The 27,903-nt window shown below is 39.4% G+C and overlaps 1 protein-coding gene across 32 annotated transcripts in view; it reads left to right on the top strand.

Moving 5' to 3' along the window:
* The window catches only part of MELK (maternal embryonic leucine zipper kinase), a 102,864-nt gene extending 75,194 nt beyond the window's left edge, over positions 1–27,670 (top strand). For 22 of the 32 annotated variants that reach the window (XM_009456630.5, XM_001169038.7, XM_024345636.3 and 19 more), the window contains 7 exons: positions 1,719–1,850; positions 7,239–7,361; positions 15,349–15,580; positions 19,299–19,395; positions 20,986–21,154; positions 24,825–24,928; positions 27,146–27,670. In XM_009456630.5, the coding sequence (XP_009454905.1) occupies positions 1,719–1,850; positions 7,239–7,361; positions 15,349–15,580; positions 19,299–19,395; positions 20,986–21,154; positions 24,825–24,928; positions 27,146–27,323 (1,035 nt within the window). In that variant the 3' untranslated portion in view covers positions 27,324–27,670. The remainder of the gene's footprint in view (positions 1–1,718; positions 1,851–7,238; positions 7,362–15,348; positions 15,581–19,298; positions 19,396–20,985; positions 21,155–24,824; positions 24,929–27,145) is intronic. The other 10 variants (XM_063788569.1, XM_001168991.6, XM_063788562.1 and 7 more) reach the window with 1 other exon arrangement.
* Positions 27,671–27,903: the final 233 nt, after the last annotated feature.

Below are 27,903 nucleotides of genomic sequence, written 5' to 3'. Positions count from 1 at the left end.
GATTCACGTCATTCTCCTGCCTCAGCCTCCTGAGTAGCTGGGACTACAGGCGCCCACTACCACGCCCGGCTAATTTTTTGTATTTTTAGTAGAGATGGGTTTTCACCGTGTTAGCCAGGATGGTCTCAATCTCCTGACCTCGTGATCCACCTGCCTCGGCCTCCCAAAGTGCTGGGATTACAGGGGTGAGCCACCGCGCCCGGCCTCTATTTTATTGAAAGTTTAAAAAAAATTGAGATTAAAAACAAAAAAGAGAAATATTCCAGAACTGAAGAATATGAGTTTTCAAGAATGAAGAGGCCTAACCTGGGATGAAACAGTAGATGAAAACAGATTCACACCAAGGCCTGTTCTAGTGGAATTTCAGGAAACTGGAGGAAAATAATAAGATTCAGGAAGTTTTCAAAGATAAAAATGAAAGTTCATACAAAAAGGCTGGAGAATCAAAACCTAAATGACTATAGGTTTTTCAGTAGCCGTACTAGAATCAAGAAGAGTATACTACCATCAAAACTGCGAAGATTATTATCAACCCAGAATTCTCTGCTTAACCAAATCAGAATCAATTGTGAGGATAGAATGTAGTCACTTATCAGACATGCAAGATCTCAAAAAATTTACCTCCCATGCATGCGCCCTCAGGAAGTCACTGGAGGATGTGTTCCACAAAAATGAGAGATTAAACCAAGAAAGAAGAATACTTAGGATCTTGGAAACTGGGGCTACATTGTAAGATAGAGGCGAAAGGAATCCCTAGACTGACAATTGAGTAGCTGGCTGAGAAGCCGGTCCAGAGTGGAGCAGAGGATGCAGACATCAGGTGGAATCTAAGTGGGGAAGCAGTTAGCAGATGTGTGTGAACATGTTGAGAGGAGGTAAAGTGTTGGAAAGGGTGGAGTTCAATTTGTAAGGAATAACTGACTTTTATTTTTATCTTCAGGAAAAACAAAGGTATAAAAAAATGGAAATGCAAGAATAGCACCCTGTGTGGTTTAGCTGCAGAGCTGATATTCAGCCAGCATGACCGCATTGGTTGTTAAAATATTAGTGTATTTATATACTGACTGGTAAATAACCACTATCTTCAGTGCCCTCCATGTTGCCCTGTTACTTCCCTGGACACTACTCCCTCCCCTCTTCTCACAATTAAAAGATTAATAATTGGAAAGGCAGGCGTCTCCCAGGACCCTACTGACCTCTTGGCCTCTATTTTGATGGTTGATGTCAGGGTAACAATTAAATATTTTGAACATTATCCCTACTTAGTTGTGAATGCTATTTACATAATCATAATAATGCAAATATTAACTTAGCTAAACATTGTGATAAAATTATAGTAGGAGGATACAGGGAGGAGATGTGTGGGAAAGGGAGGGAGTTGCAGTAGAGCTAAATTCATATTTCTCATACTAGGAAATTTATACATATTATCTGAAGCTGAAAAAAATTTTAAGCTATGTAAGCATTTAGTTTGGAAATACAGAATTAATAGCAGAAGAAATAGCTAAAAGTGTGTAAGAATTGTTCCTTAGGGGGAGTGGAAATTGTATATGTGTGGAGGTGTGGTGCACTGGTTGCTGTTTTTCATCATATGTCGTGTAAACCTATTGGCTTTTAAAGTTCTGCATGTTACACTGAAGAAAAAAATTAATTGAAGATAGAACATCATTTCCACAAACAAGTAATCTTCTAACCAACTTGATTTTCTTTTCCTTTAGTGGCAGTATGATCACCTCACGGCTACCTATCTTCTGCTTCTAGCCAAGAAGGCTCGGGGAAAACCAGTTCATTTAAGGCTTTCTTCTTTCTCCTGTGGACAAGCCAGTGCTACCCCATTCACAGACATCAAGGTAAGTGTTACTGCCTGTTGTGTCTTGCCACGTGCCCTCCCTGTTCCTGAGTGTGTATACCACTGGGAAGGTAAACTTTCTGGTGTCAAGGAGTCAGAGGCAAGATGTTTTATGATTTCAATATTTTTGATGAGAAAAATGGGAAGTTCTGAAGTTGAACTCTAATTTTTTTTTTTTTGAGACAGAGTCTCACTCTGTCATCCAGGCTGGAGTGCAGTGGCATGACCTCAGCTCACTGCAACCTCTGCCTCCTGGATTCAAGCGATTCTTGTGCCTCAGCCTCCCGAGTAGCTGGAATTGCAGGTGTGCATCACTACGCCTGGCCAATTTTTGTATTTTTAGTAGAGACGGGGTTTCGCCATGTTGGCCAGGCTGGTCTCAAACTCCTGACCTCAAGTGATCAGCCTGCCTCGGCTTCCCAAAGTGCTGGGATTATAGGCATGAGCCACCGTGCCCGGCCTCTAAAATTCTGAATGTTAACATGGCATTTTACAAACCTCCTCCCCTGACTCCTTTTTTTTCATAATAGCAATTCCTGATGGCTATAGAAAATGTTTAAGCCAGGCCGGGTGTGGTGGCTCACGCCTGTAATCCCAGCACTTTGGGAGGCCAAGGCAGGTGGATCACAAGGTCAGGAGTTCGACACCAGCCTGGCCAATATGGTGAAACCCCGTCTGTACTAAAAATACAAAAATTAGCCAGGCGTGGTGGTGAGTGCCTGTAGTCCCAGCTACTTGGGAGGATGAGGCAGGAGAATCGCTTGAACCTGAGAGGCGGAGGTTGCAGTGAGCTGAGATTGCGCCATTGCACTCCAGCCTGGGTGACAGAGCAAGACTCTGTCTCAAAAAAAAAAAAAAGAAAAGAAAATGTTTAAGCCACAGATGAGCTAAAAGGAAAATAGAATTTACCTATAAACCAACTACCTGTGGAGGATGTAGTTAATATTTATTGTGTCTTTCCAGTCTTTTTTTTAAAGCGTACTTTTACATGTATTCAAGTACTTTTAAAGGACACATTATTGAATTGCAGAGAACAAAAAAATTGTTGGGAATAAGATCTGTGATATGGAATGTATAATACTTTATATGACATGAAACATTTTGATAAATATTTTGATATTTATGTTAAGGGTTTAGGTTTTTGTTTCTTTTAAAATTTGCATACTGAAATGGAGCATGTTGATTAGTGTTTGTTATAACCAAATTATTTTTCTCTACTTTGCTGTCTTTGTCTCAGTTTTGTCATGGACTTTAAAAAATTTTTTTGTTTTATTTTTTGAAACAAAGTCTTGCTTTGTTGTCCTAGCTGGAGTACAGTGGTGTGATCATGGCTCACTGCAGCCTTAACCTTCCAGGCTCAAGCGATCCTCCTGCCTCAGCCTCCCTAGTAGCTGGGATTACAGGTGTGTGCCACCACACCTGGCTAATTTTTAATTTTCTATAGAAATGGAGTCCAGCTATGTTGCCCAGGCTGGTCTTGAACACCTGGGCTCAAGCAGTCCTCCCTCCTTTGCCTCCCAAAGTGCTGGGATTATTGGCGTGAGTGACTGCACCTGGCCTGTCATGGACATTTAAAATGGTGAAGAAGCTTACATACATAGAGGCACCATGTCATTCCTAAATGCTTGTGTTAGTCCTTGTTTCGTGTGATTCTTTGTATTTCCCATGGCTTAAAATTCAGCTATCCAAATACTTTGCCAGATGGGTATGGAACTTTGTAATGTCATCTTCCCTCAGATTAATTCAGGTTGCAATGTAAATAATCTTAGCACTAGGAAATTGTACCTCATCCTCAGAGAAAGGTAGTTGGTTGGCCCTGTTTATGAAATCCAAGATAACACAATTGACTGTGTGGATGAAAGTTTGTTTTTTTCCCCCTTTATAGGCCTCAAAACTGTAAGAAAAAACCAAAAAATGTTAAAATGCCACCTCTTTTATGATCTTTTGTTGAATTCCCCCTCCCTCAAATTCCTTTAATATCTCATTTAGATCTCCTTTTGGTACTCATCAGTCATGTGCTACGGGTATAGTGGGTCTTATGTCACTGCCAGACCTAACCTGCCCCTCTTTTTCCCTCCCTAGTTGGTCAGTACACTGGCTGTTGTGTAAAGAAATCTCTGAAGGGAGATAATCTTATTCCTGCATGGTTTTCTAGTCTGTTGTTGGAGAGTTTTAATGGCTGGTAAATATTCTGTGCCTAGGCAGCTCTTTTGCACATGGGCTCCTTGAATCAGCCAGTCCCTCATCCCATCCACACTGCCAAACCCTTTAAACTTTCAGGTGCAAGTAACACATCTGGGTCCAGGAAAATGCAAAACCCTGAATTTTGCATCTGCTCAAGGTAATTGGAGAAAGCTATTAGATACCTATACCTCTATGCTTAGAAAAATCACTTTCACTAAATTTTAAAATTTACGACACCTCAGTTAAGGGGCCTGAGACATTTTCCTGAGACACTGGATTGTCTTTTTTTTTTTTTTTTTTTTGAGACAGAGTCTTGCTTTGTTGCCCAGGCTGGAGTGCAGTAGTGTGGTCTTGGCTCGCTGCAACCTCCGCCTCCTGGGTTCAAGTGATTCTCCTGCCTCATTGTCCCGAGTAGCTGGGATTACAGGTGCGTGCCACCACACCCGTCTAATTTTTGTATTTTTAGTAGAGATGGGATTTCACCATGTTGGTCAGGCTGGTCTCGAACTCCAGACCTCAGATGATCCACCTGCCTCAGCCTCCCAAAGTGCTGGGAACACAAGCGTGAACCACCACGCCCGGCCTGGATTTTCTTATATCTGAATTGGCCTGGTCTCAATTGATCTGCTTATATGAGTTGTAAGTGGAAAAGACCTGGAAAGATATTTACTCTTATCTTCCATCTACTACCTAATGAACATTTAACTAATAATTTAATTATTTGCAAAGTCATACTATTGAATCAATTTTATGGCAGATCAAGAGACATTTTAGTAACAAGAAGTGAAATAGAAATCAAATGTTGGGTTTGCTTCTAATCTTTATGCAAATTATTGAGACATGAAGCAAGTCACATAGTCTGGTTGTACTGTTCTTCCCCTTGATAGAATTATCCCTTTTCTCTGGGGTGTTGTTTATAAGAAAGTAAGTAATCATGATCGATCAATCAATCAATAGGTGGCCCTTTCAGTGAAACAGCAGTACAGACTGATCCAAGAATCACAAATAACCACGTCATCATCATCAGTGTCATTAGCATTTTCAGGCCCCATGCTGGGCTGCTGGGAAACATATCTGTGTAAAGTATGATACTTGTTCTCTAAGAGTCAAGTTGAGGCAAGACATATATATACATAGATAATACTGCATCATAGTAGATGATGGGGGCCAGAGAAGTGGCCAGAGGTGTCCTGGGGAGCTTTAGAGGACAGGAATGATCACCATGGGATCCAAACTGGACCAACAGTCGAGGTTAGAAAGATGGAAAAGAAGTGGCACAACATTCAGGGCAAGATAAATGGAATCAGCAAAAGCAGGGGCACCTAATTTTGCTTGATGTATTCTGTTGACAGTGGCTGGACTTGTGTTAAAAAAGAGTTCAAGTAGGGGGAGAGAGAGAGAGAGAGAGAGAGGGAGAGAGAGAGAGAGAGAGAGAGAGAGAGAGAACGCAAGTGAGCTGGAAGGGTGGACAAGAGCCAGATAGTAGAGAACCTGAAAATGCACATCAGAATTTTAGACTTTGTTCAATAGTTAATGAGGAGCCATTGATTTGTGAGCAAGAGAGAGAGAAATGAACATGATTTTGAAAAATTAATCCAGTGGTGTATACGATTGTTCAGTCAGGGGTGATATGTGTGCTATTAGTCCCTACTGGAGTACCCATGACAGCCGTCATTCGTACAGCACTGTACTTCTCCCCACCAAGCCTAGACTTAGCTTTAGGATTTTTCTCAGCCTAACTCTCCATGCATCCAGTTCCAAATGACAGTAATTGGTAATCCTGGAGAACTCTGTCATCCTTGGTTGAGACAGTGGAAAGATTAGTGGTAGAGACAATATTGTCTGTTTGAATAGTCTAGGTATGAGAAGATTTGTCCTTGATCTAGGATAGTGGCAGTGAGACTTTGGGAAAAAAAGGATGAGATATAAGAAATTCAAGTAAAATTGCTTGGCTAGATTAACAGTATATCGAGGGAAAAGGAAGGAAGGAGAAATAAAAACTCCAAGTACACCCACAGTCTTGAATTCAGGGTATAATTAGTATACCCTTAGTTTATAGAGGAGGAAGAATGAAAGAACAGAAGTTATTTTGGTGGCGTTGTTAGCGCAAGACCCCAAATGTCCTATCCCTAGGAGATCCTTCATAAGGCTAATTTTCTTCCTGGTAGAAATTATTCACTACCCTGTATATTCTTACAAAGAAGAAACCTATATTTCGAAGTTGTTTCCCCTCCATCTTCTACTTTGTCAGATCTTTTTATTTGTAAATTTGCAGTAGAGTTGTCTGGTATTATAGTGATTATGTGATAATGAAAAGTAGTATGCCATATAACATAAGAATGTTGCAAGACATATTATTTGAGAGTCGGAGGTTTTCCTTTCTGATAATTTGAACTGAAATTTTCTGACTTCCTTTTTCTGTACCGGATGGTCAGCTCCTTCAATATAGTGTCTCCTATTCATTTTGTTTCCAGGGCCTTGCCCTATGCCTGGAATACAGTTTTGTGCTGCATAAAGACAACGTTGGACTGCATTTATGATGGTGGTCCCATAAAATTATAATACCATGTTTTTACTCTACCTTTTCTTTTTTTTTCTTTCTTTTTTTTTTAGACAGAGTCTCGCTGTATTACCCAGGCTGGAGTGCAGTGGCACAATTTCTGCTTGTTGTAACCTCCACCTGGTGGACTCAAGTGATCCTCCCACCTAAGCCTCCCAAGTACCTGGGCCTACAGGCACATGCCTGGCTAATTTCTATTTTTTGTAGAGATGGGGTTTCACCATGTTGCCCAGACTGGTCTCCAACGCCTGAGCTTAAGTGATCCACCTGTGTCAGCCTTCCAAAGTGCTGGGATTACAGGCATGAGCCACCAGGGGACGGCCTTTTTCTGTTTAGATTTGTTTAGATACATAAATACTTATTGTTGTGTTAAAGCCACCTACCGTATTCAGTACAGTAACGTGCTACACAGGTTTGTAGTGTAGGAGCAACAGGCTATAACGTACAGCCTAGGTGTGGCCTAGGTGTGTAGTAGGCTCTGACGTCTCAGTTTCTGTAAGTACCTTTTATGATGTTCACACAGTGATAAAATTGCCTAATACATTTCTCAGAATGTGTCTCTGTCGTTAAGTGACACGTGACTGTATTTTAAATATTGAATCATAGTACTGTCATCTTTAAGTTCTTCTGTCTTTCATTGAGTAGTCAAATAACTGGAGTCTGGAAGATGTGACCGCAAGTGATAAAAATTATGTGGCGGGATTAATAGACTATGATTGGTGTGAAGATGATTTATCAACAGGTGCTGCTACTCCCCGAACATCACAGGTTCGTCATTCTTATTACTATTTAAGGCAGAATCTATTGTTTCAATTATAAAAACAAGCAGACTAATGTGAAACCAAGGTGTGCTTGCAAATTTAATGAATGCTTAAGCCACTGAAAATGTTTATGAGCGATAACTGGAATACGAATGAAAGGGAAGTCAATTATATCCAAGTTGAAGAAAGCCAAGATTCTATTTTAGAGCTCTTTACTGCTCCTTTATTTCCTGTTTATTATTATTATTTTTTGAGACTGAGTCTTGCTCTGTTGGCCAGGCTGGAGTGCAGTGGCACGATCTCGGCTCACTGCAACCTCTGCCTCCCAGATTCAAGTGATTCTCGTGCCTCCCAAGTAGCTGGGATTACAGGTGCCTGCTGCCTCTCCTGGCTAATTTTTGTATTTTTAGTAGAAATGGGGTTTCACCATGTTGGCAGCTGGTCTCGAACTCCTGACCTCAGGTGATCCACCCACCTCAGCCTTCCAAAGTGCTGGGATTACAGGCGTGAGCCACTGTACCCGGCCTTCTTTTTTGTTTAAAATGAGGTATAATGAGGTATACTTTACATGTAGTTAAATAGGTAAAGTCACCTTTTTTAGTGTGCAATTCTATGTGTTTTGACAAACGCATACAGTTGTATAACCACCACCAAAATTAAGATATAAAACAGTTCCGTTACTCCTCAAAATTCCCTCATTCCCCTTGTGGCTAACTTCCCCTCCCAACTCTCGGTGGCAATTGATCTGTTTTTCTTTCCTTTTGATAATCTTTTTATTGTGACTTTAAGTTTGTTGAGCTTTTTAGATTAATGAAGATTATAGATTAATGTTTTTTATCAAATTTGGGAAGTTTTCAATATTTTATTTGCCCCACTCTCTTTATTTTATCTTCTGGTACTCCCCTTCCATGTATATTGGCACACTTGATGGTGCCCTACAGTACACTGAGGCCCTGTTCATTTTTCTTTATCTGTTTTCACTCTGTTTCTCAGACTAATTTCAGTTAACCTGTTTCAAAGTTTCAGGTTCTTTCTTCTGCTTACTGAAAGTTCTGTTTAATCCCTCTAGTGAATTTTTTGTTATGGTTATTGTACTCTTGAACTCCAGAATTTGTTTTGTTCTTTTAAATAATTTTATCTTTATTTATACTCTCTATTTATTGTGACATTGCTCTTACACTTTCCCTTGGTTCTTTAGATGTTTCCTTTTGTTCTTTGAACATATTTAAAAACTGATTTTCAGTCTTTGCTTGGTAAGGCCCATGTCTGGACTTCTTCAAGGACAATTTCCATTGACTGTTTTTGTTTTTCTCGTGTATATGGGCCATCCTTTTTGTTTGTTTGTTTGTTTTTTGTTTGAGACAGAGGCTCGCTGTATCGCCCAGGCTGGAGCGCGTTGTTGGGCCTCTGCTCACTGCAACCTCTGCCTCCCGGGTTCAAGCAATTCTCCTGCCTCAGCCTCCTGAGTAGCTGGGATTACAGGCACCCGCCATCATGCCTGGCTAATTTTTTTTTTTTCTTTTCTTTTTTTTTTTTTGAGACAGAGTCTCGCTCTGTCGCCCAGGCTGGACTGCAGTGGTGCTATCTTGGCTCACTGCAAGCTCCGCCTCCTGGGTTCATGCCATTCTCCTGCCTCAGCCTCCCGAATAGCTGGGACTACAGGTGCCCGCCACCACGCCTGGCTAATTTTTTGTATTTTTAGTAGAGATGGGGTTTCACCATGTTAGCCAGGATGGTCTCGATCTCCTGACCTTGTGATCCGCCCGCCTCAGCCTCCCAAAGTGCTGGGATTACAGGCTTGAGCCACTGCACCTGGCCTTTTTTTTGTGTTTTTGTAAAGATGGGGTTTCACCATATTGGCCAGGCTGGTCTTAAACTCCTGACCTCAGGTGATCTGCCTGCCTTAGCCTCCCAAAGTGCTGGGATTACAGGCATGAGCCACCGTGCCCGGCCATACTTTTTTATTTCTTTGCATGTATATGTCTTGTAATTGTTGAAAACTAGACATTTTAAATAATATAATGTGGCAGCTCTGGTAATCAGATTTATCCCCTCCTGAGGATTTGGTATTATTGCTGTTTGTTGTTGTTGGTTAGTGACTTTTCTGAACTAATTCTGTAAAGTCGTTAAGTTGTTTAGGTCAGTGTTGGGCTGCATTTATGATGGTGGTCCATGAGATTATAATATCATATTTTTACTATACCTTTTCTCTGCTCAATTAGCATAGTGATCAGCTAATGCTTGGCGAGGTTTCCTTAGATGCCTGGAATCAATTCGTCTCTCAGTCTTTGTGCCGGCTCTGTGTACATCTGGGGTATGCCTTCAAATTTCAGCCAGGCAGCTGACAACTCTGCATTAGATTTCACTTCCTATTTGTATAGAACCTCAAGGTCAGCTTGAGGTGAGATCTTAGATCCTTCTAAAGTGTTTTTTGTTTTTTATTTTTATTTTTTTGAGATGGAGTTTTGCTCTTGTTGCCCAGGCTGGAGTGCAATGGCACGATCTCAGTTCACTGCGATTTTCGCCTCCTGGGTTCAAGCAATTCTCCTGCCTCAGCCTCCCAAGGAGCTGGGATTACAGGCATGCGCCACCACACCTGGCTAATTTTGTATTTTTAGTAGAGACGAGGTTTCACCATGTTGGTCAGGCTGGTCTCGAACTCCTGACCTCAAGTGATCCACCTGCCTCTACCTCCCAAAGTGCTGGGATTACAGGCATGAGCCACCATGCCCAGCCCCTTCTAAAGTCTTTCCTGAGCAAATGCACAGCCCTGGGTATGAGCACATCCTATACATGTACATTGGGCTTGTAGATACCCTGGTATATTTTGGAGCTTTTCCAATTCACTGTGGACATCTTATTCTCTAACTTTTTTTTCAGCATTTTTGTTAGTTTATTGTGGTCACCAGCTATTACTTACTGCTTCGGCAGCCACAATGTGCAACAATTGCCTGTAAATTTTTTTTTGTTTTTGAGATAGGATCTCATTCCGTCAACCAGGCTGGAGTCCAGTGGTGTGATCATGGCTCACTGCAGCCTCGACCTCCTGGGCTTAAGCAATTCTCTTGCCTCAGCCTCCCGAGTAGCGGGGACTATAGGCGTGCACCACCATGCCCAGCTAATTTTTACAAAATTATTTTGTAGAGACAGGGTCTCAATATTTTGCCCAGGCTGGTCTCAAACTCCTGGACTCAAGAGATCCACCCGCGTTGGCCTCCCAAAGTGCTGGGATTACAGGCGTGAGCCACTGCGCCTGGCACCTCTAAATCTTTTTTTACAGATGCTGCTGGGGAAAAGGCTGTTCATACTGGGCAGGCTCTGAGTAAGGTCAAATAAAGACAGCTTTCAGGCTGGGTGCGGTGGCTCACGCCTGTAATCCCAGCACTTTGGGAGGCTGAGGCGGGTGGATCACCTGAGGTCGGGAGTTCAAGACCTACCTGACCAACATGGAGAAACCCCGTCTCTACTAAAAATACAAAATTAGCTGCCTGTGGTGGCACATGCCTGTAATCCCAGCTACTCGGAAGGCTGAGGCAGGAGAATTGCTTGAACCCGGGAGGTGGAGTTTGCAGTGAGCTGAGTTCACGCCATTACACTCCAGCCTGGGCAACAAGAGCAAAACTCCGTCTCAAATAAAAAACAAACAAAGAATAAAAAAAGACAGCTTTCATAGTAGGGTCTTCTAGGGAACTACTGGCCAGGCTAAATAATGACAGTTTTCTGACCATGAAGCTTTGAAGGAGCTCCAACCTGTTCTGCCCCCTCCAGTGGCTCCTAGGTTGCTGGTCTTCATCGTGATTGTGGGCTGTGGGTTTCTAAGACTATCATAGAGCTGGAGAGAGAAGAATGGGGATAGGTAGGGCAAATTCAAACACCTCAAACTCACTGTTTCTACTTAGCTGTTTTCTATGAATAAATGCTGTGATCTTTGGCTAATACACAGAGTTCTGAAACAAAAGAGGTATACTTTGTTTATGGATAGGGAGATTTGAAGGTATAGATTTCAGTTTTTCCCAAAATGAATTTTAAATTTAATGTAATCTCAACTTTTCAGTGGATGTAAAATAAGTCAAAATGATTCTAAAATGTATGTGGAAATACAAAGGGGCAAGAATAACTAAATCATTCCTAAAGAATAAGAAGATGGGAGGAAACTGGTCAACCTGATACAAGAACTATTATAAAATTAAAGAAAGTAAGATTTCCTTAATAAATAAAACAATGAAACAAATAAAACAATGAAACCTTTCATACCTTATATTTAGGTATGTCTCTTTAAAAATAACATAGCTAGGCCGGGCGTGGTGGCTCACGCCTGTAATCCCAGCACTTTGGGAGGCCAAGGTGGGTGGATCATGAGGTCAGGAGATTGAGACCATCCTGGCTAACACAGTGAAACTCCATCTCTACTAAAAAATACAAAAAATTAGCTGGGCATGGTGGCGGGCACCTCTAGTCCCAGTTACTTGGGAGGCTGAGGCAGGAGAATGGCATGAACCCGGGAGGCAGAGCTTGCAGTGAGCCGAGATTGCACCACTGCACTCCAGCCTGGGTGACAGAGCGAGACTCCGTCTCAAAAAAAAAAAAAAAAAAAACAGAACAAACAAAGAAAAAAACATAGCTAGATTTGGTATGCAAACTGAAAATCTTGTCTTTTGAATTGAGCGCTTACCCAACTTATTTTTATTATGGATTTATTTATTATATATCTTTCTTTTTTTATGTTTCCTATGTGTCTTTTTCTGTATTTCCCCTTTATTTCTTGATTTTTTATGTTAATTTTCCCCCACATTTTATTGGTTTCTATTTGATTTCTATTCTTTTAATATTTACTCTAAATTTTTAACATTTAATTTAACGAAATATAAAGTGAATCTGTATCTTTTTTTTTTTTTTTTTTAAGATGGAATCTTGCTCTGTTGCCCAGGCTTGAGTGCAATGGCGTGATCTCAGGCTCACTGCAACCTCTTCCTCCTGGGTTCAAGTGATTCTCCTGCCTCAGCCTCCCAAGTAGCCGGGTTTACAGGCACCCGCCACCATGTCTGGCTAATTTTTGTATTTTTAGTAGAGACAGGGTTTCACCATGTTGGCCAGGCTGGTCTCAAACTCCTGACCTCAGGTGATCCACCTGCCTCGGCCTCCCAAAGTGCTAGAATTACAGGCGTGAGCCACTGCACCCTGCTGTGAATCTGTATGTTTAATTTCCTTCTAAACAATATGAAGGCCTTAGAACACTTAATCTCTGATTACCCCTCCTGGATTCCATGCTATTGATGTGTCCAGTGTATTAGCTCTTGAATGTTTTTAACTTTTTATTTTGAAATATTTACGGATTCACAGGATGTTATTGAAGATATTATTCCACTTTCTTCTTGCTTCTATTGTTGCTATTGAAAAACCAACCTCAGTCTAGTGCCTTTTTAGTCTGTCTTTTCTCTCTGGCTCCTTTTAGGACCTTCTCTTTGCTTTTGGTGTTCTGCAGTTTCACTGTTAGGGCTACTGCATTGCACACCTCCAGGGAACACACCATCTGTGTGGTGTCTCTGTGGATAGTGTCCTCTGGAGTTGTATAATCTGGTAAATAGAGATGTGGATTTCTTTTATGTGTCCAGTTTATGATTCATCATGCTTTCTATGTATGGGGATTTGTATTTTTAATCAATTTTTGAAAATTTCTTGAATAATATACTGCTTTTTCTTTTTCTCCTTTTCCTTGTTTCTTTTTTTCTTTTTTTTTTTTTTTTTGAGACAGAGTTTCTCTCTTCTTGCCCAGGCTGGAGTGCAATGGCACGATCTCGGCTTACTGCAACCTGTGCTTCCCAGGTTCAAGCGATTTTCCTACCTCAGCCTCCCGAGTAGCTGGGATTACAGGTGCCTGTCCCCATGCCCAGCTAATTTTTGTATTATTAGTAGAGACAGAGTTTCACCATGTTGGCCAGGCTGGTCTTGTACTCCTGACCTCAGGCGATCACATGACTTGGCCTCCCAAAGTGCTGGGATTACAGGTGCGAGCCAGCGCACCCAGCCTGCTTTTTCTTTAAAACAATATTTATATAAATTTATAGAGTACAAGTACAATTTTCTTAGATGCATAGTGGTCAAGTGAGAGGTTTTAAGGTGTCACCTGAATAATGTACATCGGACCCCTTAAGTAATTTCTCATCACCAACCCCCTTCCATCTCCTCACCCTTCCAAGTCTACATTTTCTATCATTCCACTCTCTACATCCACGTGTACACCCTTTTTAAGCACCCACTTATGAGTGAGAACATGCAATATTTGTCATTCTGTGTCTGGCTTGTTTCACTTAAGGTAACCTCCACTTCCATCCACCTTGTTGCAAAAGATAGGATTTCATTCTTTTTTATGGTTGAATAGTATTCTATCTGTGTGTCTGTCTGTCTATCTATCTCACATTTCCTTTATGCAGTCATCTGTTGATGGACACTTGGGTTGATTTTGTATCTTTGCTATTGTGAATAAGTACTGAGATAAATATACAAGTGCAGGTATGTTTTTGATGTATTGATTTCTTTTCCTTTGGGAAAAGAAGTAGAGGGAATTGCTGCTTTTGCATTGTCCATACTATGTATATCTGGAACTTAGAATAGCCTTATGTTAGACATTTTATTTCATTTTCTGTTTCCTTCAACCATCTTTCATGTATCGTATATCTTTTTCTGTCTTGGCTACATTCAGAGTTATTTCGGATTTATATTTCTATTCAAATATCTCTATTTCTTTTATTCTGTTATTTGACATGTGCATTGCACTTTTCATTTTTATCATGTTTTTATTTCTAGAAGTTTTTATTCTTTTTCAAATCTATTTGAACAGTTTTGGTAGTCTTTTGTTCTTTACTCATGTTTTTGTTTCACTATTTTAAACATGCAAACATATTTATGTTCTGTATTTGATAATTTTAATATCTGAAATCTTTATGCTCATAGTGCTTGTGTCTTTTGGAATTTTTTATGTAGGTTTATTTTTCTTTGAACTCTATGGGAATTATCTGAGGCTTGGGTTAAGGGCTTGAGTTGGGTTGGAGTGAAGCTTTTCTTTCAGGTAGGAGTTGTGCGTGCTTCTACCAGGTTCCTGGGGCACAACTTAGCCTAGGACTACTTTAAGTTAAATTTAGGCTTGAGGTTTCTGGGACCATGCAGGTTGTATTAATTTGGACCTTTATTTATCTGAAGACTGGCCTGTGTTTACTTACAAATTATTAAAAGAAACTTCATTTTTCTCCTCCCTCAGAACCAAGACCAAGACACCCTTTTTCTTGCCTATTCCCTTTGAAGAGCAGATTTATATTTAACTCAGCCTTTAATTTTAGTTATAGCCCTTCCTGGCTTTACATGGGAGCTTTGGGTCTAACTCACCACCTTGCAGAGGCCCAAGGCTTCTGTGGCTGTAGAAACACATGCTATAGGTTATCAGAGGCAGAAGATAGCTGCCCTTAGGGCAGCAGAGAGTTTCAGCCTTGGTTACTCCTTTGGATTCATTCTCATGTTTTTAGTTTGGCCTCTCAGGATTTTACTTACTCTCTTGCAAGCTCAACCATAAATTTAAAAGGATTAAAAAGTATTTTTTATCCAATATTTCTGTTAGAGTAGTTTAACATGTTTTTTCTGCCCTAATTGCTGACTAAACTTTTTTTTTGGTACATGTCAGAGGCAAGCCGTGACTATCTAGGTATGGAAAGCATTTCTTAGTGATTGATTTGTGGCCATTCACAATATTGCCTAGGATCTGAGTATGTGTATACACTCAGCCTGTATCATGTTGAAAATTACTGTCAATAGAACAGACTAAAGTGATCTACATGTATTAAAGAAAACTATATATTTTCAAATTTCCTAATGTCAATAATATCCTTTTGATAATTCATTTTAATAAAAATAGTACAAGGTAGTTTGCAAATGATCAAGGAATGTTGTAAAGAAATTGACTTTTCTTCTTCAGTGTGCTTTATCTAGTAACTTTTTTTTTCCAGTTTACCAAGTACTGGACAGAATCAAATGGGGTAGAATCTAAATCATTAACTCCAGCCTTATGCAGAACACCTGCAAATAAATTAAAGAACAAAGAAAATGTTTATACTCCTAAGTCTGCTGTAAAGAATGAAGAGTACTTTATGTTTCCTGAGCCAAAGACTCCAGTTAATAAGAACCAGCATAAGAGAGAAATACTCACTATGCCAAATCGTTACACTACACCCTCAAAAGGTATTTGCTAAGTGAATTAAGCAGTAAGAAGTTTCATTTTTCTTACCATGTTAAGTAAACATATAGCAGGTCAGAAATGACTAGCATTGCTTTCAGGAATTTCTAGGAGAAGTGAAGCTGTTTTTTATCATGTCATTTGCATTAGTTAAAATGAAAGCATATTTGTCAATTTCAATTTCTTCTCAAATGATACCAAGTTTTTCCTCTTTTTCATGTTTATAAAATTGAATCATAGCATCGTAGGATATCAAAGCTGAAAGGCGAGTTAGAGCTCATTTAATCCAACTCCCTTTTTCACAGCTAAGAAACCTGAGACTCAGAAGGAGTGAAGTGATTTGCCCAAGGTCATATACCCAGGTTTAGACCTTTCATGCCCATTTACCCCGACTTATGACTCAAGCTGACGCCTCCGCTGAGCCTTTACTTATCTGGATCTCCAGTTGTGGTGTCTGGTCCTGTTCTGCCCTATGGTATTACTGCCTGTCCTCAGCAGACAGGGTGAATCCATGATGCCCTTCCAGATATCTGTCTTTGTCCAGTTATCACAACTTCCTCATTTCCCTTGGTTTCCTCTTCAATTTAGTCATGAGCAGTTATTTAAACCATTTCCTTTATGATACTTCACTGTTTTGGTTGCTGGCCTCATCTGGACACATTCTATTTGATCAGACTGCCTCTTAGAATACAGTGCCTAGAACTAAACTGAGTTTTCTAGACTAGGTCTCACTAGGGTAGAGTGGTAAGTGTCATGACAGTAGAGACTCTCTGCCTTGTTTATTGCAGCATGGCATGGTCTGTAGTAGGGGCCATACCTGTCTGGTACATAGTACACAGTACTAGACCTGATGCCTAGTACATAATAGGGGCCATATTTATGTAATGAAGTAATAAATTAGAGCCCAAAGGAATTTTATTTACAGTGATCCTGTTTATGTCACTTTAAAAAATGTTACCTAAACTTTATTAGCCTTTCCCCCCCCACCAATTGTGACCTTCTCTAGTTTTAAGATTCTAACAAACCTAAACTCTGGAGCATTGCCATGTGAACTGCTGGGAAACCACATCCTGCCATTGTGCTTCTAGTGTACTAATGGAGCTCATAGCCAGTTTGAGGGGTTAACTTCTTGTCTATAAAGATATTATGGAAGACTTTGCCAGAATATTTGCTAGAAGTCCCATTTTTATGTTAATGTCATTTTCCATTTCATCAACTCAAATAACACTTTCCGCCAAAATGTGAGGCCAGTTTGGTGTCCTGATGATGTCTGTGTTTGTGTGTGTGTGTGTGTGTGTGTGTGTGTGTGTGTGTGTGTGTGATGGTGTGTGTGTGTGTGGGTGCGGTGGCGCTGCCTGTGGTTGTTATGAGACTTCAGTGAGATAGCCTCTACCCTGCAATGGTAGCTGCTATTGCATTCTTTCCCAATGAAAGGGTCTCTTTCTGTTCTGTTGTTTCTCTTACTGTAAATACAGTACCCTTTGTGACTCATGAGATTGGACAGGGAGATAAAACGGACCTCAGCTCACCTTAGCTCATTCAACGATCTTTTTTTTCCCCTTTTTTTCTTTTTTTTTTTATTTCTTTGAGTTGTAGTCTTGCTCTGTTGCCCAGGCTGGAGTGCAGTGGTGCGATCTCGGCTCACTGCAACCTCTGCCTCCTGGGTTCAAGCGATTCTCCTGCCTCAGCCTCCCTAGTAGCTGGGATTACAGGCGCCTGCTACCACGCTCAGCTAATTTTCGTATTTTTAGCGAAGACAGGGCTTCACCATATTGGTCAGGCTGGTCTCAAACTCCTGACCTCAGGTGATCCGCCCTCTTCAGCCTCCCAAATTTCTGGGATTATAGGCGTGGGCCATTGTGCCCGGCCCAGGGCTTTTTTATTTAAAAAAAATTTTAATGCCATAATCCCTTCCATTATTGACATTTTTTACTTTTTGTGTAACTCTGAAGGTTTTGCAATATGGGTAGTTTGGAATTTATTTTATAATCTTGAAATATTATCAGTTGACATATGTTGTCATGACGAGAAAGATTGTGTTGGTCAAAGCTATTATTGGTTGTTTCTTTTTAAACACGAGCCACTTAAGGAAGCAAGTGGCTGAAGCCATGATTGTTAGCTTCCACTGGCACTTTGCATTTTTCTTTCTTTTCTTTTTTCTCTTCTCTCCTCTTCTCTTCTCTTTTCTTCTTTTTTTTGAGACAGAGTTTCACTCTTGTTGCCCAGGCTGAAGTGCAGTGGCATGATCTCGGCTCACTGCAACCTTCGCCTCCCAGGTTCAAGAGATTCTCCTGCCTCAGCCTCCTGAGTAGCTGGGATTACAGGTGCGCACCACCATGCCCGGTTAATTTTTTGTATTTTTAGTAGAGATGGGGTTTCAACATGTTGGTCAGCCTGCTCTCGAAACGCTTGACCTCAGGTGATCCACCCACCTCGGCCTCCGAAAGTGCTGGGATTACGGGGGTGAGCCCACCATGCCCAGACCTGCATTTTACTTTCATTGTGAGTTATTTTTGACATAAACATAAATTTCATTTTCATCACTCCTACACAATGCAGGCATTGGCAGTTTGTTGAAGGTCAGTTCTGTATGGTGATAGATACTGTCTGTATACAAAGATGAAAACTGTTTTTATAAATATTTCTGATTGCTCTTATTTTCTTGTTCTTGTGGAAAGTGAGAATGTAGCCAAATAGTCATAAACAAAACCAAGCCCCTAATCTCTTTTAAAATTTTGATATTATATCTTTGTTTTTATAGTGTGAATATTATCTCTAAAGGGTATAAAACTTTTAGATCATGAGCTAATCAGTATAACCAGATTCGTTAGTACAAATTTGTCATAAACTATCTGGAATGCAAATACCCTACTTAGAATAAAACACAAAATTCTGGAACAGGGAATATAAAAAATAATCAAAGCTTACATCTCTTTTTTTTTTCGAGATGAAGTCTTGCTCTGTCTCCCAGGCTGGAGTGCAATGGCGCGATCTCGGCTCACTGCAACATCTGCCTACTGGGTTCAAGGGATTCTTCTGCCTCAGCCTCCCAAGTGGCTGGGATTACAGGCGTGCGCCACCACGCCCAGCTAATTTTTTTGTATCTTTAGTAGAGATGGCATTTGACCATGTTGGCCAGGCTGGTCTCGAACTCCTGACCTCATGATCCGCCCTCCTCGGCCTCCCAAGGTGCTGGGATTACAGGCGTGAGCCACTGTGCCTGGCCAAAGCTTACATCTCTTTAATAACTTATGTCAAGCTTTCACAGGGGTCTGTTCTTTTTGCCTAACATGAGTTGAATCGGGCTATGAATTCAGTTAACACCTTTTAATACTAGATCAATTAAAAGCATAAATTGGGCCCTTGTATAAATACAGATTGACTTTTATTTTTAGAAAAAGAATCAGTAATTATGAGATTTGTATTTATATGATCTGTTTAGATTTATCATATGATGTTTATAATAAAATTAAAAGCATGGCCTCAATTTGCAGTGAAGAAAAAAAAAGAAGAGCCACACATACAAAGCAAAATGATTTTGTTTTTATTATAAATCACATGGAAACATTTCTTGAAAGAATTAGAGCCTTCGACATCACAGGTCAAGTGATTGTACTGTTTCTGAGTCAATGAATAATGTGATACATGCATTATTATTAATATAGAAATTTCAGAACCATAGTATGTGCTGCATATGGATTGTGTTTGTTCTGTTTCTAATAGCTAGAAACCAGTGCCTGAAAGAAACTCCAATTAAAATACCAGTAAATTCAACAGGAACAGACAAGTTAATGACAGGTGTCATTAGCCCTGAGAGGCGGTAAGTGTTTGGTTTTTTTAGACTCTAATCTTTAGTATATGTAACCAGATTTCCTTTTTCATGTATTAATAGACCTGATTAAGGTAAATCATCACATAGATTCTGTTGGAGAGTAGGAATATCTGTTTATATGTGGATGACCTGTGGCCATTCCTGGACCTGTAGCCACTGCCTTCCTCATGGGGTAGAATCATGAAACTGATCAGCAGTAGGACGGCACCTTAAGTACAACAGGCTGGGAAGACAGTGGTCCTCACCCCAGCCAACTAGTTACCTCTCTGAGGCCCATCTTACCCTTCTCTTCTGCCAGTAAAATACAGATATCCTCTAACAGATTGTAGTCCTCCCAAATCGTAAAGATACTGTTGTTTCAAAGAAAATCCTCTGTATGAAAAGTTCTGCAGCATAGGTAACCCTTCAAGTTGCTATTCTTTTATAGCAATTTCTTAAAGGCATTGTCTATTTTCAAGACAATTGGAAGAATTAGAATGTGGACAGGGTATTAGATGATATTATGGAATTATTATTAATTTATTGATGAAGAAACTGAGGAGATCAGGAATAAAATGATTTATCAAAGCTATATAGTACAAAGCTGGAGCCAGAACCCAGGTCTTCTCATTCCTAATCTTATGGTTTTTCTCCCACAGTCTGGAAGTACTGGAGAACTACCTAGAAAGCCAACTAACACCACAGTAGTTTCTATTGAAAAATGCATTCAGGTTCCAAAATATTTACATAAGTGACCATTTTTAGAACATTATCCGTTAGTATTTGGTAACTGCTTAGCTTCTCAATAATGTGTATATATGTGGTTGAACTAGTTTCCTTAATTTTATTTAACATTTTTCAGTGCAATGGTACTATGGTTTTTTTAAATCTCAGTGTCAGTGCTTGAAATACTTAACTATCTCCAACCAGAGAAATTTCAGAACAAAAGGATAAAATATGCCTCATAAACAGCCATATGTAACGTAAACTTCTCAGCACACTTTATGGTGTTGTCTTTATGGAAGACAACATCCTTATTCATTGGAGATGTATACTGAAGTGTTTCAGAGTAAAGTGTCATGATATGTTCAGATGAGTTACTTTCAGATGGCTTAGCAAATAAGTAAATTTAATGTATTATCTACATACATTAAATTTATGTGTATATATAGATATATACATTGATATATATATCAGTATATATCTATATACATATGTACATTAATATATTATCTATATCCAAATAGAAAGCAAATGTGGCAAAATATGAACAATTGTTGAATCTAGGAGGATATACCGGTGTTCATTGTACTCTTCTTTGAACTTTTCTATATATATGAAAAAAGGATATATATATCCTTTTTTAAAAAGGAAGGGGATAAATAGTTTTGCTGAGTGGCAGTTGCCTGGTGGAAGTGTGACAGCTCCTGTCCAGGGGGAGATGGCTTTGGTGCTTCCTGAGGAAGAGAGAGGTGATCTGGCCCTGGCATACCTGAATGAGGCATCCTAATGTGTATGAAGGGACAAAAGTTCACCCTTGTGGACCCCACAGGCCGGAGGCCCAGCTCTACTTGTGCCTTGTTTTATGTTTTGTTTCAGGTGCCGCTCAGTGGAATTGGATCTCAACCAAGCACATATGGAGGAGACTCCAAAAAGAAAGGGAGCCAAAGTGTTTGGGAGCCTTGAAAGGGGGTTGGATAAGGTTATCACTGTGCTCACCAGGAGCAAAAGGAAGGGTTCTGCCAGAGATGGGCCCAGAAGACTAAAGGTAAGCAGGCTGGAATTCTTTCATATGGAGCAGAAGCAGACTGCTAATGGACTGCCTTTTTTTTTTTAAGGTGCTGAATGAATTGATTAGTGTTTTTTATTTGAGTATTTATTCACTTAGTTAATATATGTTTTTTGAGCAACTAAAATCTGCATGTTACTGTGCAGTCAGTAAATAGATACAGTCACACTCCCTTCAAGGAGCAAACAGCTATCATTCAAATATTCAAGAACAGGTGGAGGGATTAGTCACAGGGGCAACATGGAGGTGAGGAAGCAGGGGGCACAGATGGAGAGCTGAGAGCTGCCTTAAGGAGGGGGACTTGAGCTCAGTTGTGTCCCTGATTCATGGATACTTTGTAGGCCCTCATGAAATATTTGAATGCATGGGAAGATAATTGGAACTTTGAGTGTGGTGTGTGTCAGGAAAATAGTGAGTGATAAGCAGGGAAGGTAGGCCGGAAGGGCCTCAAGGCCTGGCTAAGAAGGTGTGGATCTTATTTAATAGACCCAGTATGCTTTAAAAGGGTTAATGTGTCACTGGTGTGGACAATATATTTAGTCAAGGAAGGAAAGGAAAAATAAGCTGTTAGTTGATATAAAGTACTTTTTATTCTCTTGGATTCTCTCTGAGCATTCATTCAAACATCTGATGAATACGTGTTTGTTTGGTGGAAGGGGAGTAATTAAGAGGTAAAGGGACGAATGAGACACAGCCCATTCCTTGAGGAACTCTTAGGCTGGCTGTGAAAACAGGCTGGGATGTTGTTCTGAAACACTGGGCTCAGTGCTATAGTAAAAACACATTCCAAGAGGTGTGGGCCCAAGCAGGGGAGAAGATGGTAGTGTGCCCATCATTTGGGGACTGGGTCTGTGTTTAGTTTTTGCACTGAGACTCTCGTAATGAGCAAATCTGGGCGGTTTGAGGGAAGGAAAATGCTGAGCTTTTGGGCAGAAGGGTGTTTTAGAGGAGAATGTTCTGTGATCTCATTTCTGTTCTGTCTTAAAGTGGAAGAAGATAGGAGTTATCCACTAGCAGTCATTGCCTTGAACTTATGTAGTGTGCTGAGACGTTACATATGGCTGTGTATTAGGCATATTTTATCTTTTTGTTCTGAAATTTCTCTGGTTGGAGATAGTTAAGTATTTCAAGCACCGACACTGAGGTTTAAAAAAACCATAGTACCATTGCACTGAAAAATGTTAAATAAAATTAAGGAAACTAGTTCAACCACATATATATACATTATTGAGAAGGTAAGCAGTTACCAAATACTAACGGATAATGTTCTAAAAATGGTCACTTATGTAAATATTTTGGAACCTGAATGCATTTTTCAATAGAAACTACTGTGGTGTTAGTTGGCTTTCTAGGTAGTTCTCCAGTACTTCCAGAATGTAGGAGAAAAACCACAGGATTGGGAATGAGAAGACCTGGGTTCTGGCTCCAGCTTTGTGCTGTATAGCTTTGATAAATCATTTTATTCCTGATCTCCTCAGTGTCTTCATTTGTAAAATCTGGAAACAATGCCTGCCCTGGCAACCTCACAGGGCTGAGATGTAGAAACAAGACTCTACATATGGGATGCTACATGGCATATTAAATGCTTTATGAGTATAAGGTGGTGTTTCCAATGTCAAGGATTACTATCAGTGTTGAGCATTTTACAACCCATGTATAGACCCATGGTCCTAATTAGCACAGTCCTAAGATTGAAAACTTTAACTTTAGATCATTAACACTTTTTAATGCTTTTAAGTTTTTGCAAAACTGAAGGACTTTCTTTGGGAAATTAACCTTATTTTTTTTCACCTACTTCAAATACTGTACTAAAAACTATACACTTACCGGAAGAGTTGCAAGGATAGTAGAAATAATACCTTAGTTTTTTAAGATAGCAAATCATATGTAGTTATGTCCTCTTTTAGGAAGCAGTCTATAAAAAATCCAAAATTTAAGCAGATAAATTAGGATTCATTCTTTATTTTACCAAAGCAGTAATATATCGTGATTTGAAGGTGTTCAGTTTATTATTAATATCATCTTAACAGAGCCAATTTAGTTTGGTGAAAAGAGTGCTGGATCAGGAACCAAGAAAGAGAGGGTCCCTTCGTTAACACTCAGTTTCACGACATTTGCTCTATGGATGTATTGGGTGCACTATTATTTATCTGGTATTTTCATTATGTTGACTCTCCTTTAACAAATGGATTTATAGAGATATAACTGACATATAATAAACTTGCACATATTTTATTTTATTTTATTTGTTGTTAATTTTTTGAGGCAGAGTCTTGCTCTGCTGCCCAGGCTGCGGTGCAATGGCATGATCATAGCTCACTGCAGCCTCAACCTTCTGGGCTCAAGTCATCCTCCTGTCTCAGCTTCCTGAGTAGCTGGGATGCGTGCTACCACACTTGGCTAATTCTTAATTTTTTTTGCAGAGACAGGGTCTCACTATGTTACCCAGGCTGATCTTGAACTCCTGAGCTCAAGTAATCCTCCTGCCTTGGCTTCCCAAAGTGCTGGGATTACAGTCATGAGCCACTACCCCCGGCCAACTGTGCATATTTTAAAGTACAATTAATATGCTTTGGCATTGTATATAACATCTGTGAAACCATTACCACAATCAAGATAATTTTTTAAAACTCAAATTTATTTAAAAGGAAACCTTTATATCATTAGGGTTTTTTTTTTGTTGTTGTTAATTATGTTTTCGAAATCAGTTGGGAACAAATACATATTTAAAAATATTTATCCATGTGCCACCCAGAATTACCTTGTCTATCTTGTATCACACTATGAGAAGCACTACCTTAAGAAATTTGTATCTCTTCTTTGGGCCATAGGTTCTTATTTTGAAAAGTAAGATAGTTGGATACTTTTCTTCCTAGGCATTTTGTTATTTATACAATGAACTCAAACCTGAAAGATATAGAAACTACGGTTTTGTTTGACAGTGAAGGTACTTACCAGGAAGGGAGGGATTTTTGTGTGTCCAGGACCCACTAAAACAGTGCCTACCACATAGTAAACATTCAAAAATAGTTGTTGAATGAATGAAGGATAAATATCAATTAGGAATGAAATTATCTCTGAGAATTAGGCTCTCAGTCAATGAGAAAAAATAATATGACATCACTTTTTTAAAGGAATATCTGTTACATTTATTTCCTCATAGAACTGTCATAAAATCAGCTCCTGGAACTCTATAATATTCTTTAAATAATCCAGAAAGAGTTAAGGAAACGTATCCAACTAGGTACAAAGCAAACTTTGTATGGTGTTTGTTTATCTTTCCGTGGTATGCATTTCAGGACTATTAATGTCTCTTAAAATAGTGTGGGAAGGGGAAAATAGGCAAAGCTCAAACAGTTAGATGGATGCTCTTTAATATTTATTTCTTTAAAAGGATTGGTAGGAGAGGAAGATGAAAGTATGAAAAGGAAGCTATGGGTGTGTTTACTAATAACCATAACTTCTCCAAGCTTTCCCAGTGGGCCATTAACTCACTAAGAGTTGACTGTAAATTCCTTTGATATTTTTTAGGAAATAGTTCCATTTGAAACAGTACTATATTGAGGAGTTTTGGAACTCTTGATCTGGTGTGATGGTCTTTGTGTTGATGTAAAAATTTACTTCTCATCTCTTCTTTTTCTCTTTTAAGCTTCACTATAATGTGACTACAACTAGATTAGTGAATCCAGATCAACTGTTGAATGAAATAATGTCTATTCTTCCAAAGAAGCATGTTGACTTTGTACAAAAGGGGTAAGAAGCACATTTACAAGCTGTTGCATTTATTAGTATCTTTTGGACTTTGAGAAAATAGGAGTTGGTTGGGCGCGGTGGCTCACGCCTGTAATCCCAGCACTTTGGGAGGCTGAGGTGGGCAGATCACTTGAGGCCAAGAGTTCAAGTTCAGCCTGGCCAACATGGAGAAACCCCGTCTCTACTGAAAATACAAACAATTAGCTGGGCATGGTGGCGCATGCCTGTAGTTCCAGCTACGTGGGAGGCTGAGGCATGAGAATCACTTGAACCTGGGTGGAGGCTGCAATGAGCTGAGATCACACCACTGCACTCCAGCATAGGTAACAGAGCGAGACTCTGTCTCAAAAAAAAGAGAAAATAGAAGTTGATCTCCTCACCCCTGTGCTTTAGAAAAAATGTATTTCTCCCACCTCATTCCCAAAAGCTTTTGAGGTAGTGTTATTGCTTATAATTTATTCTCTTTTGTTTGGTTCAAGCTATAAAAGTTTTAGAAGGACAGATATTGTCCCACTTTATTTCAAAATAGGAAAATTCAAAATTCTTCTGGCTTTCTTGTAGATCCTCTATTTTCCTTTGATTGTCTGCTTTACAATAGTATTTATAAATTATAATCTAAATTTGTGAGACATTTCAAACGAATCAGGGATTTATACAGAATCCTTCTCTTCATGACTGGCTGTTTTACAGGGCTGGGTTTTCAGTGCTTTAGGAAGTTTTTTCACCTTACCTCTCTCCCGCTGTTGAAGGAACTGCCGTCAAAGCCTCCTTGGTTATGATCTCCTGGTCTCAATAGCCAGGCCTCTTCTGGTCACCCAAGATGGCCATATTTCTAAGCATTTCCATTCAATTATTTCCCTTTAAAATTTCTTTATTAAAGCAACCAGAAGAGACATGCATGGATTTAAACATGTAAGTAGAATAGTCAATATAGAGTAAGATTTGAAGAAACAATCTTGTGCAGATATAATTTTTAGTTTTTAGTTATCTGTAAATGTTGGCAAGCATTCCTTCTGTGAACCCTGGCATTCCTCTCAGGCTTCATTAGAACACATCTCTCCCACTCTGATCTCTTCTTCATGCTTGGGGCTATGAGCCTCTGGGCATACCTCTGTCACAGGTCTCTCAATGATCTATTATCTAACATGTGACTAAATTGTTCTATGCCTCATCTTCCTGTCAAGAATCTTAACTGCAGGGTGCTCCTTTTGGCATTTTTGATGTTGACTGCTTATTTTTGAGAGATCAAGCCTCTTTCCCAAAACACATGACTAAGTTAGTAAGAAAAAGAATATTTTGGTACATAACAGTATGAAACAGAAAAAAGTACATAACTGAAACAATGTAACTTCTCCACACATCTGTGGAACAGCACTTAATCAGGAACCCTTAAGTATTTAGGGAATTGAAACTTAAAATCAGTCCTATTTATTGAAGATTGGTAAGACAAACAAAACTCTAAAATAGAATGTAAACTAATATTATTACATGAATTAAATTTATACAGCTTTGCAGGATCACACGTATGTCTTAAGATGTGTTTCAGGCTTCATTTTGACTGGGCCTTTCCATTCTCAGAGTAGATAATGCAGCAGTTCTATCTACAAATGCCGTACGTTTCAGTTATGGGAATATACCATTTCCTTGGGCTTTTTCTTCTGCTTTTCTTTCTGCCATAAAGTGATGTGATGATCGTCATAAGAGGTTATCTCTTATTACTAATTAGAAAAACCTCAAAAACACACGTGCCTTTCTGACAGGTTACTGGCTTCAGCTTTATTTATATGAAAGACAAGTTTCTGACAAGGCTCACACACATGAAATATTATCTTTCTTGTGCTTTCCTTTGTTGTGAATGTTGTGGAAATGCCCAATGTTTGCGGATTACACGTTGAAAGGATTGCATAAAGAATGCCAGATTTCTTGAGCATGAATGGCATGTATAGCTATGAAACAGGGGCTTTTCTTTGGAGCAAGGGAGACTTCTAATAAAGCCTTTTCATGCTTATTCTTAGGATCCTAGTTCAGTTTCTGGGAAAACACCAGTCATACTCTATTACTAAAGCATAGCTAGGTCATTTGGAAACTGTAAACAGTAATACATTGCTTAATATGAAATAATGGTTCATTTCCTCCACTGGCCTCCTAGAGGCTTAGAAAACTCTTATACAGAATATGGTTCTCCTACTAACTAGCTTCTTATCTTGTTTTTCACAGTTATACACTGAAGTGTCAAACACAGTCAGATTTTGGGAAAGTGACAATGCAATTTGAATTAGAAGTGTGCCAGCTTCAAAAACCCGATGTGGTGGGTATCAGGAGGCAGCGGCTTAAGGGCGATGCCTGGGTTTACAAAAGATTAGTGGAAGACATCCTGTCTAGCTGCAAGGTATAATTGATGGATTCTTCCATCCTGCTGGATGAGTGTGGGTGTGATACAGCCTACATAAAGACCGTTATGATCACTTTGATTTTAAAGTTCATTGGAACTACCAACTTGTTTCTAAAGAGCTATCTTAAGACCAATATCTCTTTGTTTTTAAACAAAAGATATTATTTTGTGTATGAATCTAAATCAAGCCCATCTGTCATTATCTGTTACTGTCTTTTTTAATCATGTGGTTTTGTATATTAATAATTGTTGACTTTCTTAGATTCACTTCCATATGTGAATGTAAGCTCTTAACTATGTCTCTTTGTAATGTGTAATTTCTTTCTGAAATAAAACCATTTGTGAATATAGCAGGCTTCTCTTCTTTGTATTTGATTTTGATCCAAATAAAACCTCAAATGGCTTCCTGACTATTAAATAGAGACTATTTGGAGTATGTTTTATCTGTTATCAAATATGCCTTGGGCAGAAAAACAGATAAGAATTCATTTGCATAATTTTTTCCTGTCTGATTTAAGTAGGATTTATTGAGATCGTTAACTAAGTCACAGCTGTGGTTACCAGAGTTAAACAACACATTTAA

This window comes from Pan troglodytes, chromosome 11 (assembly GCF_028858775.2).
Source record: "Pan troglodytes isolate AG18354 chromosome 11, NHGRI_mPanTro3-v2.0_pri, whole genome shotgun sequence".
Taxonomy (NCBI): Eukaryota; Metazoa; Chordata; class Mammalia; order Primates; family Hominidae; genus Pan; species Pan troglodytes.
This window is presented reverse-complemented; position numbering and strand designations above follow the sequence as displayed.